The sequence below is a fragment of the Acyrthosiphon pisum genome, chromosome X, assembly GCF_005508785.2.
Source record: "Acyrthosiphon pisum isolate AL4f chromosome X, pea_aphid_22Mar2018_4r6ur, whole genome shotgun sequence".
NCBI lineage: Eukaryota > Metazoa > Arthropoda > Insecta > Hemiptera > Aphididae > Acyrthosiphon > Acyrthosiphon pisum.
Genome location: NC_042493.1, coordinates 16,094,385 through 16,114,627, shown reverse-complemented (window position 1 = coordinate 16,114,627; position 20,243 = coordinate 16,094,385). Strand labels below are relative to the sequence as shown.

General features: G+C 36.1%; 1 protein-coding gene across 1 annotated transcript; it reads left to right on the top strand.

The window, feature by feature from the left end:
* The first annotated feature begins 1,899 nt into the window (after positions 1-1,899).
* Positions 1,900-18,445, top strand: LOC100164466. The gene is made up of 2 exons (XM_003248167.4): positions 1,900-2,015; positions 3,021-18,445. The coding sequence occupies exon 2, from the start codon at positions 3,078-3,080 to the stop codon at positions 17,679-17,681; it is 14,604 nt and encodes a 4,867-aa protein (XP_003248215.1). The 5' UTR covers positions 1,900-2,015; positions 3,021-3,077; the 3' UTR covers positions 17,682-18,445.
* The last annotated feature ends 1,798 nt before the right edge of the window (positions 18,446-20,243 follow it).

Sequence of the window (20,243 nt, the reverse complement as noted above, 5' to 3'; positions counted from 1 at the left end):
TATATATATATATATATACTATGGCCCACAAGTTCCATCTATGAAAACGCGTCCGTCGCTGCACATTGGTTCCCCTTCCATACGCCGAATCATACCGATCGGAAGCCGGCCGGCAACGATCAACAAATAACAGCTGTAAACACTAAACACGTTTACAAAATTCGACTAATTTGTTTTTATAACTGGTCTTTTGTGTCATTTACGTCATTTAAGTTTATAACATATTTTTTTACGAGTTTTTTGCTAGTTATTTTTTATTCAATATGGATAAGATGTTGCTCTAATGAGTCTAATCCATGAACCATTTTTCAGTCACTAGTGTTTTATGTTTGGCTATTTTTCTCTTTCTCAACAATCATACCGTGCTATTGCTATTATCTACGTTCTACGTATATGTGTTATTGTGTTATTATATACTGGATTTTTTTTTTTATTTAAGACTTGTTAAATCCATATGTATTTGGTGGTTGGAAAACTAATAATAACATCACTATTTTTATGATTAATTTCTTCTTATAGATAATATTTAAAATAATCTGTTATTATTTTGATGGTTATAATTTTTTTTTTATATACATCCAGCTTTAATACATCTACATAAATTACTAAATAGCAATCTTCTTTTGCCAAGAATTTAGCCTTGACTTTCCTAACTGTTAACCATAAAGACTAGAGTAATGAGACCAGACTCTTACGGCCAACATGAAAAAACGTACCAAAATGAGTCATAAGATTAAACTAGCGTACTCTAGGGTCGCTACTTTTTGAAAAATATAAGCATTATTTTGAACCATAACCCTCCTTAGATTTTATAGCTTGTACGATGACGTATTTATTACATGTGCGTACTGCATATATGTATATTTCTGATATCATAAATATTTTTTTTATTATTATTAGTATTATTTTTTATGTGTAAATAATTAAATTATACAATCTGTTAACAATATATTTACTTATTTTATACCTATATATCTTTGTTCACAGTAATTAATAAGGTTCACAACATATAAAATCTGAAAAAGGTCATGGTTAAAAATAATGCTCATATTTACTTAAAATTATTATCAAAATATGTTTGAAGTAATGATATCAATGTTTATTAGTTAAATTAAACGCATTTACCTAAACTAAAAAAAGTTTTATTTAGTGGCAAGAATAGTGAAGTAGTAAAGATTATAATTATTTCCGTTGAGAGGAAGCTATTGTTGATTCCGTTTTACAAGTGCATGACATAGAAGAACCAATATTGTGTCATCATCTTTAATATTAGAATTACTTAATCAATTATACAATATAAATGTAAAAATATTATCCTGGGTGCATCTCTTAGACTTTTACTGATCTTTAAGTTTTAAACAAATTTGAGCATTTATAAATGTTTTAGCTTATATCCCGGCTTATATAGTTATAAGTAAAGCGCGGATTTATATGTGTTAAAAACCAACCAAATATTTGCTAAAAAATCTTAAATATGCATAAATAAATGCACTAAAATGTTGAAATATGCATGAAAAATTAAAATTATGCTTTAAAAAGTAGCAAAAAAAAGGTATTTTTGAACATTTTATTTAAATATATACTAAATAATAGAAATGGGAATTACGACGGAAAGCAAATACTTAAAACTCACTTTGAAATATAAATATTAACATATTCTAGATTATATCCTTACATTTAAGTTTGATACTTTTAAGTTCACTCTTTTGATTGTCTTTAAATGATTTAAAACTACAAAAATGTCATTTTAGATTAAGTTCTGTCCTTTTTTTTTGATAAAATCAATGATTATTATTTATCTATAATAAATAATAATTTACCCACAACATTTAGGTACCTACAGTTTTTTTTTTTTAGAGAAAATAAATATTGTCTATATTTTATTTATTTTTTCTTATAGGTACCTTCACGAAAACAGCTTCAAACTAGTTAATTCATTAGCCTTTTCATATGCAAGTTGATGAAGACAAAGGCATTATAATTAATACTTGATTAATTTAATGTTTTCGTTCCAGGTAAGATATGTGTTATTATAATACATCAACTTAGAAGAAATAATTTTATTTTTTTTTTGAAATCTATGTAATCTATTAATCTAAACAACCAAACCAATATATAAAATATATCTATCGCACTTAATATATAGTTAAGAACTACCTTAAAAGTTGAGTGCAGTTCAACCTATGCATAGTTCTAAGAAATATTATTTATAATTATATCATTATCATTAAAAGAAATATATTTCCAAGAATCCCAAAATAACTAGGTACAGTAGAAATCACTATAACGAGCATCGCTTAGAAAAAAATACTGCTTCTTCTGTTTCGGGTATAACCAATATGCTTAATACTTTTCAGAAGACATAGTATGAAGTATTTTTTTCAAGGATGGGTCATCCGACACACAAATTATTACATGATATAAATTTGCTTGTCTTATAGTGAATTCAAACAAACTTATGTTTCATATTAATTAATTCAAAATACAATATTTCTAAATATGCTCACACAGTATTTTATTATTGTCATTACATTGATGGATTTTATATTTTTAAAGATCTGGGTATATTGTATATGGTGTGTAAGTTTAGGTGCTTAAAAAACAGAACTATTCCATGTTATCAATTTTATAATTATTATTTAATTATTTAAAATGTTGAATGTTAGAATAATTTGAAAAAATATATTAGAATGCATAGGCACAGCACCTATTTGTGTGTTGTGCTTGTTTTAAATTTACCCAATATAATTACTTATAAAAATCACTTCAAATAGTATCTATAATTAAAAACAGAAAAGAAAAAATTGATTTAAAATTGTTGTTGGCAAATAACGATTCACGTAAGATTTTACATAATTGTATAAATCTAAGCATAAGTTATCAGTTTGAAACATATTTTCTTATTACTTACGCATTATATAAAAGTTGGTTGATATCCCAACTATGTCATATACGTTCGATCTTTGATAAGGTTTTAATAACATAAGTACCAACATTATTATTATTTTTTTTTTATTTAGGTATATTAGTGTATAGGTAACTATAGCTACAAAGATTTTAGTTAACCTGTCACGACAATGGATCCTGGACGGCCACAGCAGCAGGACAAAAAGCAGCTATTGCAGCAACAGCAACTTCTGTTGCAAAAACAATTACAACAGCAACACCAACACCAGCAATTATTAAAACAACAACAGCAGCAACAACAGCTTAATCTCCAACAGCCGCAATTTAAACAACAACAGCAACAGTTAAAACCACAGCAGAAGCTCTTACAAACACAACCGATTTCTCAGCCACAGCAGCAGGTATTACAAGCACAACCGCAATATTTGCAGCAGCAATTATCGCCAAACCAACAACAACTGTTGATACGGAATCAGGATTTTATGAAACAACGGGGTATGCAACATGGTAATTTGAACCAGCAGCAACTTCTGGAACATCAGAAAAATCAAGATCAAGCCATTATAGAACTGTTAACCCTCGATGATAACAATAAATACGAAGACAAAAATCAAGAAGACCATCTTATTTTACAACGACAACAAGTTATCCAACAACAGCAACAACCTAGTTTACAACGACAACAGCCGCTGCAGCAGTTACAATCACAACTAATGCAACAGTCTCAACTTAATCAACAACCTCAGCATCATCAACAGCAATCGCAATTTTTACAACAACCGCAGCAGCAATTTCAGAGTGTACAACAACTACAAAATGTGTCACAACTACAAAATTTGCAACAACTACAAACTGTGCAACAACCTCAGCTGATAACACAAACACAGGTTGTACCAAAGACTCAAGTTGAACGTCAATCTCAAGTTTTAAGACAGCCTCCAGCACTACAAAAAAACAATTCGTTGCAACAATCGCAGATTGTACAGCAACAGAATAATCAGTATTCTTCCGTGTCTACACAACAACAGTCAAAAAAACAGCCCCCTCCTCATACTCAACAACTACTCCAGCAGCAGCTACAACAGTTATTATTAAAGAATAAAAATTATCCACAACGTATCGTCGTTTTGGGCAATCAACCACAGCAACAGCAGTTGTCATCACAGCAACCGCAGCGCGTGGTTACTAACAATAGCACCGGTCAGCAACCACAACAGATGCAATGTGTTGTTGTAACAAACACTGGCCAACAACCTCCACAGATGCAACGTGTTGTCGTTACAGGAACTGGTCAACAACAACAGCAACAACAAATTCAACGTGTCATGGTAGGGAACAACGGACAACCACAATCCCAACAAATGCAACGTGTCGTTGTTCCGACCACTGTAACACATCAACAGATGCAACGTGTTGTTGTCACAAACACCGGTCAGCAAATACAGCAACAGCAGTTACAACATGTTGTCATTCCAGGTACTAGTCAACAACAGTCACATCAGGTGCAAAACGTGGTCACCCAAACATCAAACATCCAACAACAACCACAGCAATTGCAACGTGTTGTTGTCGCACCTACTGGCCAACAGCAGGTTCAACGTGTTGTTACATCCACCTCAAGTCAACAGCAACATCAGATTGCGCATCAACATCAACCAGTGTCACAACGTATTGTTATTGGTCAACTCAAAACATCGCAGACACAGCAAATGCAATCGTCCTCACAAAATGGAGTAGTACTTAATCAGCAGGTGATACAACGGCCGATAGGATCGATACAGCAGCAGCAACGTGTCGTCATAGCAGGCCAACAACAAATTTTAAAATTAACTAACCAGCAACAATCTCAACAGCAAATCACACTTCAAAAACAGTTGGCTCATAAATTATTGCAGCCCACACAACAACAGCAGCAACAAGATGTAGTAAAAAATCAACAGCTGCAACTAGATGTAGTAAAAAACCAACAGCAACAATTAGATGTAATAAACCAACAGCAACAACAAGACATAGTAAAAAAACAACAAAAACAACTAGATGTAGTAAAAATTAAACATCAGCCACAAGACATAGTAAAAAAACAACAACAGCAGCAACAAGATGTAGTAAAAAAACTACAGCAACAACAAGATTTAGTAAAAAAACAACTGCAACAAGGGCAATTATCTCAAGGTACTGTTGTTCCTCTAACGCAGCAGCAGAAAAATAACCTAAACTTGTCTAATGAAAGTCTGGCAAAGGAGCTACATATTAAACAGTCCCATCAACAGTTACAGCAATTGCATATACAACCATCACAAAAAAATTCACAGGAACAAATAAACAAGCAACTACAACAACAAAAACTTAAACAGAAGAAAGAAATAGATCAGTTAAAACATAAATTGGAACAACCTCAACGTAGTGGTGTGATAGTAGGACAATTGCAACAACCAGAAAAACCGGAACCAGAAAAGTTGAAAAAGCAACTCGAGATACAGCAACAACAACGACAGAAACTTCAAGAACGCCTTCTATTGCAACAACGGCAGCAACAACAACAACAAAAAAAACTCAAAGAGCAACAACTGCAACAAAAGCACCAACAACAGCTCCGTGAACAAGTTTTACTTCAGCAACATCTTAAACAACAACAGCAGCAGCAATTACAGAAAAAATTACTGCTCAGACAACAGGCATCTTCAGAAAACCGTTTGTCGTTAGTTGTAAATGGAAACCAAGATCAGAAAATACAAGATGAAGAGAAAACGATCAATAGTCGTGAAAAATCAAAGGAACCAGAACATTTTCGGCAAATAGAAAAAGCTGGTTCTGAAAAACAGTATCAACTTTCTATCAAACGAAAGAATAACGAAAATGTGCCAGTTAGTGAAAAAGATTTATTGTTATCATCATCGTCGGATGATGATGACGATGACGAAACCATACGTAAGCAACGAAATTTAGTTCGTGAAGCTGAACGTCTCGTTCAAGAACGGTACGATGCACTGAAAGTGGTTTTAGGACCTAAATACCAGGCTCAATATGATGACATTTTGAGAAACTGGATGGCAAACCGGTTATCGCGTGAAGAGTTTGATCGTGAGATTCGCAAGGTGTTGTATGTTTCATGGATGGCCCTGATGAAAAATGTCGATGTTGATAACAATAGAAAAAATTCATCTATTAAAACCAACAATACAACTTCGAAAAAAACTGTCAAAAAGGAGGCGGTAGCCAACATATCAAAGATTAAAGAAGATAATAGTTCCCTAATTAATTCAACTGCGTCTAAATCACCTACATCAAAAAAAGTGGCTGAAATAAATGAAGACATGGATATTAATATTGAAAAAAAAGAAGTTAAGGCTATTTTAGCTGAGCGAGTACCGTTGCATAACGCATTAGTCACCAGTTTATTAACGTGGTTGCCACTTAATTGTCAGTGGTTAGAACAACGTAAAGCACGTTCCCAAGGTGTTTCCGAAACTGGGTCCCCGTTACGATTGTACACATACGCAGATGTGCCACAAGTGCGTGGCCCAAGTGACCACTGGTACCCTAATATACCTGGTAGCTTGGCCCATTGGTATTGGCCAAATAATTTGCCATGCAAGTCTTCATTGGTAGAAAACAATGAACACTCAACACTGAAAATATCGATCCACGAACAAGAGAAAAAAAAAGTTGCTGATGCTGTAGCTGCGGCGGTTTTGATAAAGCCACCATCAAGCAAATTGCTTCCGTTGCTGATGGAGGTAGCTGAAAACACAGAAAAGGTGAGAAGAGCAAGGCAAGTACAGTACCAGAAGAGGTTTCCAAAGAAACAAAATGCAAAAGTCACGAAAATATTACAATTGCAACGGTTACAAGAACAAAAACGGTTAGATACAATGGTGCGATTACGAGATGGTTGTTCAAAATTGTTGCGTGAACTCAAAAAGCGCCTTCGTTGTCTCGCCAATCAAGAAGGCCGGCTTAGAGAACAGTTGCGTCGGCTTCAGATTCGTATGTCACGACGACGCCGTCAAGTGCTGGCACAATTCAAAATCCGAGAGAAGAACTTAAAATCTCGGATACGGAAGTTTTTTGATAGATCATACTTAGAACAGCCAAATATTGATTCCCGAGAGTACCTACCTACAGATGACTCGGCTATTGAAGACGATGAGACAGACGACGATGAAAAAGATGATGAAGAAGAACCGCAACAAAATTTTCTCGGACAACATTGGAAAGAAGTTCACCTACTAGAGAAAAATCGTGGAAAGAAACAGTTGAAACCTACGATTGCTGACCATCAATCTAAACGAAATGTTCGTCCTCAATCAACGGCCTTGACGATACGATTATTGCGTGACCGACAACGATTCTTAGCTATTACCAAGTTACTACAAGTAATAAAGCAGGAACGATTACAAATAAGTAGTAATGTTGATTATGTCCTAGAGGTCCGAAATAAGAACTGTCCGTGTGGAGAGTCGGATAACAAACCATGTCAATACCGAAGACAGATTCGTCGATTACGAAAAAAGTTACGAGCCCGTGAATTGGCTACAATCAAAGAAGAAATAGACCGAGAGCTGAAAAGAAAAGCAGCTGAAAAGGAAAAGGTAGATGCTGAGGAACTTCAAAAGACAACAACCATAGAAACCGAAAATAAAAAGCCCGACACCCAAAAGAAAAAAGTCGTGACGAAATCTTCGAAGAAAAAAAAACCAGTAAGTACCAAGAAAAATATCAACGTCGAAACAGATGAAAAAAAAAGTGTGTCTGCTGCCAAAGGAAAAACTATCGATAATAGTCTCGTGAAAACCAATGCTATTACTAATATTAGTTCTTCAAAAAAAACAACATCTTTAGTTACCGCAAACACAAAAAATGAAGAGATCAAGGTGCGACAAACCTTAGATAACCTAGACAAAGTAAACAAAGGAAAACATAATATAGGAATCAATTGTGAATTATTGGTAGATAAAAGTCCTCAACAAGCTCGATTTGATAGCTTAGGGGATACTAGAAACCGGATAAGACCACTGCTACCAAAAGATAAAAGAAGTGTAGTAAATGTAGCTGATGCTGCTGCACGGGCGGCTCAAGCAGCATTAGCTGCATCAAAGAAGACTCAGCTCCGCAAAACTAGAGCGGCTGCAGCAGCTGCTGCTGCTGCTGCAGCTTCTGCTACTGCTAAAGCTGCTGCTGCAGCTTCTGCTACTGCTACAGCTTCTGCTACTGCTACAGCTTCTGCTACTGATACTACTGTAGGTACTGTGTCTCCTTCCGGAAAAGATGACAACGATCGGCGAGCAAGTGAACTTATGCCACCACCACCACCACCACCACCTCTACTATCAACAGCTTCTTCAAAAACTAATACTACTCCAAGAAATCCTACAATCGGGGCTCGATACTTGCAGCAACAGCAATTTTTGTTGGATCGACACAGACAGCTGGAACGTATTCGACGTGACGAGGAAGAACGACGGCAACGTGCCCAAGATGAGCAACAAGAGCAGGAGGGTTTCGATAGAGAAGATGACGAGACAAACATGAAAACGGATGACGTCTTGTCGCCATATTTATCATCTTCCCAACTAATGAGGTCAAAGCGGCAAAAAGTTCCAGTAGGCAACATACACCAGGATATGAATCGGGGAAATGACAATGAAGAGCAAGAAGAATTTAGCTCTGTGAATCGCAGTAAAGCTAAAAATGGAGAAGAAGGGCAGCAATTGAGTGATTATTTCTTTTATTATGGTGGTGGTGATTATTATTCTTCAGACGAAGAGTCGTCTGGGTCGTCATTTATTGAACCACCATTTCCTCCGCTTTTGCATGATCTTCGGATAGATCAGTTACCAAGGCCTACTAATCGGTTGCCAGCCGCGGCCATTCTTCCACCTGGCGTCCGAACTCGGTTGCAACCAATGCGTGCATCAAATTCTAAAATTGATGCTGTAGAATCATCAGTTGAGAGGCAACAAGATTGCATAATCTTGGAGACTGATCATGGACGAAATATTAATAATATGGTTCAAAAAAAATCTTTTGACTGTGCCATGGAATTCAGAATTCAGAATCCTTTAAATTCGCACACAACGAGTGATAAATGCAATTTTACTGAGTCAGCTGATAAAACGTTGGCCACAAAAGAGTGTAATAAAGTGAGCAAAGGACTGCAGACGGAACTTTTAGTACGGCGGGAACAGCAGCAGATGCAACAAGGAAGAATTAATGATACTAAAATGTTACCAGAACAACGAAAGCGAAGACAAAATGTGGACAAATTGCCAGGAGCGAAAAAGACATTCGAACAAGTTCAACAAGAACGACAAGAGAATGGGAAACTGATATTAAAAACGAACCCGTTGACGGAGTGGTCAAAACGAAATTCAAAACAAGTGACAATTACTTCAGTTACAAAAACGAATTCATATAATAAAGATCAAACAAAACACCCCGTTAATCAACTAGAGCAACATAACTCTATTAATAAAATAATTAGGCCATCAAATAGGGGTCAAGTATCAGACACACGAGTGGACGTTGAAGAATTGCGATCGGTGCAATGGAAGGCCCCATTGACACAGTGGAATAAACGACCTGTTGCATATGAAGCGGCTGTTACACAAAGCTACCCGATACAAAACAAGGGAAATGACTTACAGCATTCATCGAAGGAAAAAGTAGTGACATACACATCAGCAAAATTTGAAGTTTCAAATCACAATCTAAGTAACCGGAAACAGAAGTTGCGATCTGAAATTGATAGACAAAAATGCAAACGTATCGAAATGAAAAATATGATATTCGAGTACCAAAAACTTGTAGATACTTTACCTCTGAATGAACGGTCACAACATATGGTCCAATTGCAACAGTACCTTCGGCCGCTGGAAAATATTATTGAAAAGACTTCTATTAAGTGCAATCCGTCCGTAGAAGAACAACAGCAACAGCCTCTAGCATCAACTAACAATTCATGTATACTACTAGACAATTCAACTTCCTTACTTAATTTACCTGACGATAGTCAAGAACGTACTGTCTTGAAACGAATAGCTAATCTTTTGTTAAAAATCAAAAATCAGCAAGAAAAAATGTACCAAAATGTTGTTATTTCTGACGACATTATACGTTTCCCAGGAGTAGTTTCCAATAAACTTGATGTTAATAACGTGGAACAAAATGATCTAAAAAACTGGCGTGACCTATGGCCCGCATACGAAGGAAAGTCAAATAACGATGAATTGATGGACGAAGATCAAAGGTTACGCCGGACCCAAGAATTGATTAATCAATACTATTCCTGTAATAATGACCAAAAATCCGTACGTTCGTTGGATCAACAAAAACGGAGGCTTGGACGGTATGGGCGAGAACGACTTGAACGAGAGCTACCTGCTTATCAGCAACTACAAATGAAACAAATAATGCAATCAGAAACATCAGCCAGGCAAAATCTCGCGGAACAAAAAATACTAAAAAGACAAAAGTTACAGCACACTGAGCAACATTTGCCAGAACGGCAAAAACATCTTAATCAGTATAAGCGACTTGGACGAATTGAGCAATTAGAACAACAAAAACACCTATTAGGACAGCGGCAGCAACAACTTAACGAACAAAAGATTCAAAAATTACAAGACAAGCAGCAACAAGATTCTGGCGTTGGACGGTCCTTTATTCAGCAAAAGAGGCCTTATTGGATGGTTAGTAAATTTAAAGTGTCATCAACGTTATGTTATGACGAGGAACTTCCACTGTATGAACAATTGTTGCGTAGAATTGTGAAAAAGAAATACGAGCAAATAATTAATGTTCTTCAGCAACAGCAGCGTTTCAAATCTACATCAGTGCCTATAACTGCGACTCTACCCGAGATAACTATGCCTGGAGATGAATCTAATGTTAATACAAAGGGACAAACGAGTAGAGGATCACAGCTTTGGTGGTCGACAATTGGTCTTCCACGGCAAATATCACCGTTAGTTACGGGCGTTGACAATCAAGTTGATCTAGATGTAACGCGTGTGGCAGTGATGCCAATTAGCAATTTACCGCAGTTGACTAGACCGCAAATGGACACAAGAATTGCATCAGTCATAGGCATTATGCCGAAAAGTAGTACGACATTGATTAATAAAATAAAGCTTCAAAAGTGGATGGAACCACATTTAATAAGTATGATGACAAACGATGAAGGAAGGTGGTTGGAACAGTTGCAATCCAAGATTTCACAGCTTGATCAACAAGTAGATCTACATTGGAAGGCTATGATAAATGGTCAGGAACAACAAGTAAAATTACTGCTGAATTATGACAAACGCCTGCAATGGGAAAAAGAAAAGAAACGTTTAGAACGTGATAGACGGATACAGCAGCTAAAAAAACGAACACCCTTTCAAGTGTTGCCAGTACACCATCAACAAGCACATACGTTACGTGCGGCGGGCCATATGCGGCAACAACAATCAGAAATACCAATAATTGTAATCGATGATGATGATGGTGATGATGAACTTATTGGCACAACAGTCGTTGGCCAAAAACGGGACACATATCAACAACCAGTGTTCATTGATGATGATCTACTAAGACATAAAATAGAAACAAAAATATTGTATGAAGATCAGCACAATGGTATCAGTAATCGATGGAAGCAGTTAGAAATTATACGTAAAGCACACCAGAAGCAATGGGAATTCAAACTAAAGCAATTATTCTCATATAAGGCAACCGATAGAAAATTTTGTCGGGAGCTTAATGAACGTTTGATGAGAAAAATAAATAAGCCTAATTTAATTAAAACTCTTGATCAGCTTAACGGAGGACCGTTAAGATATACTGAACGAAAACAACTTCAGCAGCAAATGCGACTTTTGGAACCGCAGCCCATGCAAGGACAACCAAGAATGTTACACCGTCAAAAAGAGCCAACACAAAAGCAAGCAGCAAAGAACCATTCTCAGCAAACTCCAATAAAACAGAAAAAACATAAAACTTCAAAATCAAGCAAAAAATCAAAAAAAAACATTAAGCGACAGCGGTCAACACATAAACTAGCTTTAAAACAACACCCACTAAACAAACAAGGAAATCAAAAACTTGAAAAACAAGTACCACAAAATTTGAACGATACCAGTGAAAATCAACCAAAAAAATCTTACAAACATCAAGAATCAGTCAATATTCGCCAATTACGTAGTAAAGGAAACGTAGTCGTTTATCAACCATCAAAAAAACAATCAAAACAACACAATCACCTAAATCAAAATAAACCCCAAGTACAAAATAAATCTCCAATAGAACAGCATAAACAAGTAACGCGGAGGCGGTTCCATCGTGGTCAAATGTTAACGAAAATAAAGCCACCAGCTATAAGTTCAAGACACATGTTCTTGCTACGAAATAGAATACTCCAGGTACACTCAAATCGCAATAAGCGACTACGGAAGCAAAATCAGCGATCGGTAGCTAAGCAAGATATTATCATTGACACCAGAGAAATGCAAAATCACCAAACCCCAAATAAATTTACCAAGCTTCTTCTTAAGACATTGGCGTATAACCTGCATAATCAACGGTCCTCGTTGCAGCGACAACTGGATAGATTAAACGAAATCCATCCTGGTAAAATCGACAATTCACTAAAACCATCAGTTTCGAAGACATTGATAATGTCTGTTCGACAACCTTCGATAACTTCAATGATATTGTCTCCACAGAAACCATCAACCGTAAAACAACAATCTTTGACTTCTACCGTTAAACTAAGCCCACAGCGACCTTTAACATCTATAGAACAATCCTCGATGTCTTCGGTTAAGTTAATATCACATTTACCAATGCAACCATATCAACCAACTGCGACAACATCAGCGAACCAACAATGTCTAAATGTGGAAGAGAGACGTCAGGTTTTAAAACGAAGGCTCAGTACTATACACAATAAACTAAAACCAATGATGGAAATGTGGCAGCTTTCACTTCAGATGCCTGGACGTTGGTTGTTACAACAATTGGATGATATTGAGCAGTTAAGACGGAAAGAAGTTTCAGTTAAATCCATGTTAGACTTAAGACGTCCGAGTGTTCAACAGCAAAAACAACAAATACCTCAAAATAATGACGTTCCAGTGGTGATGGCTTCATCTACTATAACCCTGTGTTCATTGCAACAGTTGCAACGGATCCGCGAACATCTAAATTGGCGACAACAACGATTGCGTGATCTAATCGAAGACCTACTGATATTAATATGCCCAGAACAACATCCCATGTTGTCTGATACAACTCAGCTATCTTCAAATTGTTCCGTGCTGATCAAACTACAGCAACATCCAATGATGACGGAACAGATAAATTCCATTTATTCAGCTGTATTGAACTTGAAAAGTCCTTCATCGTCGAAACATACGCAACAACAATTGTCGACCTATTCATTATTACTTGAATTGAATCAACCAATGACGGCTAAACAGCAGTCATTGGTGTATTCAACAGTATTAAAACTTCAACAACCACCGATGCCAAAACAAACTTCATGTCTTCCAATGATGATAACTACACAGCAACCGTCAATTGCTTTTGTTTCAGAAAATCTAATACATAACCCCACGCCCAGTTATAACAAACATACTCATCGTTCTAATAACCAACTACAGGAAAAAAGACGGCTAAGTAGTGGAGATGAAACTAATGATAATAGTAAAAAACTTAAATCGTCAAGCAAGAAGAGATCCAAGTCACCGTTTAACTCCATTAGTCGTAAGCGATCGGTGCCTTCTCTTATTAAAAATACTGGTATTGACAAAAATATACCCATTATTAATCTTGTGGATTCTGATGACGATATCGAAATATTAGATTCTGATTCTAGCACTGAGTCATCGAACGAAGCTAGCTTTGGTGTGCAAGTTTCAGAAAAATCACCATTAACAATTAAAATTATAAAAAAAAAACCACTTCCCAGTACACAACGAGTGATAACAGATATTGAAAATATATCGGAAATACATGACATGAATTCAATTATAAAATGTAAAGATAACATAAGCAATATTGACATAAACAAAGATTTGAAGTTGACGAAGAATGAATATTTTAATAAAGATAAAACAATACAAATAGAAGACAAATGGGAAGATTTAAAAAAATTAAATTCAACTAAAGATGAAGATAATAAAACACTTATCAGTGAACAAAATAACATTAAAGATGTAATGACAGGAACATCGGTACATAAGTCTATTTTTGGCAGTCCAACACAGATGGCCCATGTCAACAGACCAAAAGAGGTATTGGCTGTTATGAACAAAACACCCGTGGATGATAGCAGTAATCAAATATTAAAGATAGGCGTGGTTGAATGCACTTCATCGATGATTTCGAGTGTTGGCAGCAAATGTATAAACGTGGTGCCTGATGGTAGAAAAATAATACAATGTAAGGGTGGAATCTTCAGTTCGAAATACGTTAATAGTGTTGATAGGACAGAATCAGTCATTAACAAAATTGCAAATGTAGCAATGGGTGTCATCAGAAGAACACCGGCGGCATTAACCCAAAACCATCAGCCTGCAGTTGGCCAAATACCTACGCCAATAATAACATCTACTGGAAAATCAAATATGAAAATGACAAAGTCAATAGTCAAATCCCAGAGTAGCAATAATATAACCGAAAATACCAAAAATATAAAAAAAAATAGAGTTGATACTACAAACCATCATCGTCGAAATGACACACTTTCAAAGATTGTGCGGCGGTATCGACGCTTAAATCGTACTCTATCGTTGGAAACTCGCGGACCAGCGGTTTTTACGTTCCGTGACCATGGATTTTCTGAAGGAACCATAGAACAAATAATTCATGGGCGGTTCATGACCACTATAATGACGATGTCGGCTGCTCATACTATTGCGTCATATATACCTCCGAGTCTTCCACGGATACCATTTGATTATGCTTCACTGTATCAACATGATGGCAATGTGGCGTCTACTAACATCAACGTAGACAACACCAGTAACAACCAAAATATCAAATTAGCCAACTCACCAGTAACACCATTATCCGCAATCATGAGTTGGATAGAGAAAAATGTGGATACCTCCTCAAACATTTTATGTGGTAATGGTCATGTTTGGAAAGGTTGCGCGCGGGCATCATTTCCTGCCCTAATTACTTTAAGCAAGGTAACCAAAGAAGCTATACCACGAAAAAATGACATCCAATCACGCACTAGTTATTCGTCTCATTTGACCGAAGGAGTGAAAACACTACCAGCAAGGTTGTCGAGGTCATCAAGAAAGAAGCCAATATCTGTCATCGAAAATTCGACAAAAAGTTCAGCGTCAGCCACGGTTCCCACTTCGCCCATTTCTAATATTAAAGTAAAACAAAAAAAAACTACCAAAAGGTCTACTTCACTGACTTCCACTGAAACACTGCCGTCATTGGAAATTATGACCACAAGTTATCCTCCATCGACCAAAAATGTGGCAGGGTTGTCATCTCTGCCATCAGTTGGGCTCCATAATAGATCCAAGTCGGCTATAAGGGTATCCAGTGCCAGCAGAAAACAACCATCTAATTCTATAAAACAGCCAACCAAAAGATCAGCATCAGTAGCATTTTCATCTGTACCACTCCTCACGACAGACAATTCTGTTCCAACGCTAGAAACAAAAATTTCAACCTCAGCAATAGTAGTCCGACCGCAGAAGAGATCAAAATCAGCAGTAACGACCACCAATACCTCAACTGTCGACGTATCACCTACTTTAACGAAACTTGGTCAACATGAAAAACGTCTTAGGCCTGTCAAACGATCTGCATCAGTGGCGGGATATGCATCTTCTTCCATATCTAGTAAAATGTCGGACTTGTCACCTCCGGCAGTCAAACCTCCCAAGAGATATAAGTCAGCCGTAGTAATTTCACCTGTATCGGAGGCAGTCGCTGCAACTAGCAATCATTTCATACAACCAAGACAGATCAAAAGGCCTGCGTCAATGGCATTTTCGCCACCTTCAGTCCGACAACCTAACAGATCCAAGTCGGCAGTTCAAACATCATTATCATCCAACAAAATATCGACCATCCAAAGTGGACCAACATTGGCCAACGCTACTGTAACCGAGCCTAGAGTATCAAGAACATTGAACATTTTGAAAACAATTCCTCCCGCAGAAATTTCAACAGCAGCACCGAATGGTGAAAAAAATAATGTATTCACCAGTGCAGTTTTTGAAACCGGTGGCGAAGACATCACCACCCATGAGAAAACGACAACAATCACCGATGAAGATCAGCGCACTGTAACTGTAACGCGAACTCTGTGTCCTACCATTCCGGCACCTATGGACGTGACAGCTGACGCATGCTCACTTGTGACGGCTGCGTGTGAACAATTCATCAAAGCCATGGTGATGGAACGGCATTTGAAGGCAGGTCGTGGTGCCGGAACACTTCAATTACGCCGTCGAGATGCATTCGCCGCGGCCATAGCAGCTGACGATGAAATTCGACCATTTCCTGATTATTGTCGGACGTCAGTGATCGGTACGACCATCTTTAATCCAGTGACACCGGCACACGCACAAGGAGAAAATAATGATGTAGAAGAGGGGACAGCACCGGAACAGAAATCTGTCATCACTGAGAATAGATATAATACAAAATCAATCGTTATGACAATAGACAAACCGGAACATGAAAACGAACGGAGGGCTGTATTGAAACAACAGTCAATTATCGCTGACACTAAATCGAATAATAAATTGTCCGTACTGACGGTCAAAACGGTCATTGAAACGCAGACCACATCTTCCACGACGACTTCGATCAATAAACTGCAGTGTCCGACGACTATTACTACTGATTCCGCCGCAAAAACGATTTCATCGAGGTCGGGCATCGAAGGTACTTCGGCCAGAACAAGAGGAGCGGTGATATTCAAAAAGACGAAGAGTTCGGTGTCTACTTCAGAATTTAGCGAACAACCGACAACCGGCAATACGTTTTTCGCGGAGCCAACAGCCGCCAGTAAGCGGTCGATGCGTCCTCCGCCGTTTACCGCTCCCAATACGACAGTGAAACCTCCTTCTGTGGTCGGTGAGGCCACCAAGGCACTGCTCAAGCTGCCTCCCAATGTCACGTCGACTCGCGGATTTTTCGTGAATCGTTGTAGACCACTGTTGCAACCCGCTTTTAATCGGCGACAACCGTTCGGCAAACTGATAGAAACTTGCACCATGGCAGCCGCGGATTCAACGGCTACCAACAACACGTACTTTTCAGATGACCGTGGCCAAAATTTGAACACCAAAGTCCTTTGGCCATACGATGATTCCATTAGTAATGCCTGGGGCTGTTATTTGGGCAATCAGAGAATGTTACCACCCGTCAGCCGGTTGAACAATTTCTTGTACATCGCCGACGAACCGAAGTCCGATAACCATGATGGAGAAAATGGTGGCAGTGGCGGCGACGATACCGCCCACCAAGTACCGTCCAGTGGATCGACTCAAGAGCAGATTTCGTTAGCAAACAGTAGACAGAAACTGATTTTAATGGATATCGCCTGTCAGCATCAGTACATGAATCAGCTGGAGAAAGAGATGAAACGGCGGGTTCAAGAGTACCGAAACGGAGAACCTGACTCCCAGGATGTTTACTACGAAAAGTTCCTGAAACTGCAATACGGTTCGCCGAACTCGCAACCGGAGCATTCAATACCGCAGCTCTCTTCGAATGGAAACAGTAGCCACAGCTTGATGAGTTGGTAAAATCATGACAACCCATCGAAAGGATATTTCCCTCCGACACGTTTATAGTATGTATCCGTAGATATTGTTTTACTACTATTATGCGTTTTCATCGACTTATTTTTCATTCCATCTTGTACTGTATTTTAAGCAGGTGCTATAACAGAATTGTTTCTTTTAAAAAAGAATTATGTGAAATTTAGTTTCGGTATTTTCTTATTCTTTGTACACCGACGCTATTATTATTTTTTTTTTATGTAATAATAGATATAACAATTTTCGGCACATGATTAAAAAATCACTTATATTATAATTTTTAAGTTGTTATGAATATGAATTTTATTTTATTTTTTCTAAAATAATTTTATAAGCACTCATTGTCTTTTCGGCCTTTTTTTTAAAGTATATCACAATTCAATATGTGTTAAATTAAAAATGTTACATCCCGCAACTCTGAGTGTTTTGTAAGTGAATAAAATATTTGAATAAAATTATATTTTTATAATTATTATTATAAATTGTGTTAATGTGTTTAGTATGGGGTATTCCGATATATTGTTTATATATTTGTGAAATTTCACAACTTGTCTCAAGGAACGAAATAGATTTAATAAATTGTAAATTGGTATAAGAGACTTATTGAATAAAAACTATTTAAATGGTTTAATCTTAAATGTTATATTAGTGTGGTACCACACACATTTTGGGATTATAAGTAACAAATAATTAATTGTGTATTATATTTTGTATTTTGTATGACATTAAAATATTTTATTTAAATGCAATTAAATGTTTTATAGAAAAATATTTCCTACCTTTCCATCTGTTACTATCATCTATATTTTTATCATCATAACTAGGGTTAGGATGTTTATGATTTTGCATGTTTTTTGTAGGTTATCCTAATATATTCTTAGATAGAAATTTGTTTCATGATTTCTAGATTAGAATATCATAACTTTATTTTGCATACACATATTTGTATATTTTTTTGAAGTTTAGCTGATAAGTGCATATTTTGTTTTTTGATGGTTTTCGATACGAAAATTAACAACAAAAAATCGTAAATTACTAAAAATGAATCCAAGTTTGTATATCTGTATTTTATATAGATTATATAAAAAATGCACTTATTCTTATTACTTATTTTTATTGTCAGTAATTCTATATTGCAATTTGGAGGTCTAGATAAGTATATGGAGTGTTCAATAGACCTCGTGGTCTGTTGTAACAATTATACCTATTAGTATCTTTAAACTGCTAAAACTTTGAAATTTATATATAATTGCAACTTTAATTCATAATTATATGTTTTTTAAACGCCTTTATTTTTCAATTTATTTATCCGTAATCATCAGCTATTTTGTAGTTCATAACCATCCTAACCCTTATTATAACTTTAACTAAATTATGTACCTACTGGTTACACACTATATTTAGTATGTGTGTGACTGCACAGCAATGGAAATTGTTTTGTCTAAACAATTTAAAGTATATCTATGGTATGTCTATTAGCAAACAATAATTACTTCATGTTATCATTTTTGGAATATTATTTGTATTATCGATATACAAGCGTGGATCGAAATGGTAAATGAGGGGGGGGCTAAACAATTCAGAAAAATACAATTTTAGCATATACAAAATTATAGATAAATTAATAATAATAGTAAACAATTTATTTATATTTTAAATTTATAAAATTTAAGCTGTATGAATTATATATTATATAAATAAATACATAATAATATATAACACTTCCAAAGGGGGTGCTAATGTTCCTTCCCTTCCCCTGTCCAATAGATAGATTCACGCCTGTTGATAAGTAGCAGTGTTTTCGAAAGTTTAACAAGAAATGAGAAACTTTTACTGATATACTATTACTATTGTTTATAAATAAAAATAAATTGTCCGTGATAGTATAATAGATAATAACCATGATATTATTTTATATTAATAACGTGTGTAACCGCAAAGCACTTTCACAAGAAATAAAATATACTTTACTCAGTACATCAAATTGTGAATAGTTATTTTTTTCAATCTGAATATTCCTATAAAATATATTAATTGTCATTTGAACTTTGAAGACATGTATGCAACGTTGAGTGACAAGGTTGTTTGTGAAACTTCACATGTCACTAGGTCATCGAATATCTTTATGGGCAAAGACAACTGCAGTGATCTGAGTAAAATTAGTGTGATGTACCTACTAGTGTATGAAAGAAACTTTATCATATCAGTAAATACAGTTAAAATGTATTAGAAAAGATCACTCTGGTACAACAATAATACTGTATATTGTATAACCCAGCGCTTCCCAACCTTTTTATTATACCACAGGCACTTGGAGAGCTTTTGTCCGAGCCCCTCCTCAATATAAAAAAAATTTGGAAAAATTGTTGACATTAATATGTTTGATGTTTAGCACTTCTAGTTTTGCTAGGAACTTGAAATGCATCCCCTTCTTTTCTTTTGAACATTTACTAACAAAACATTTTATTTTGTACTTTTCACGTCATAAACCATTACAACTACTTGTTGATATAAAAATTATAAAAAAATGTGTTTTTCTAAAAAGGA

Coding starts and splice junctions, on each gene's coding strand:
- LOC100164466 (XM_003248167.4), top strand. CDS start 3,078: ATGGATCCTGGACGGCCACAGCAGCAGGACAAAAAGCAGCTATTGCAG.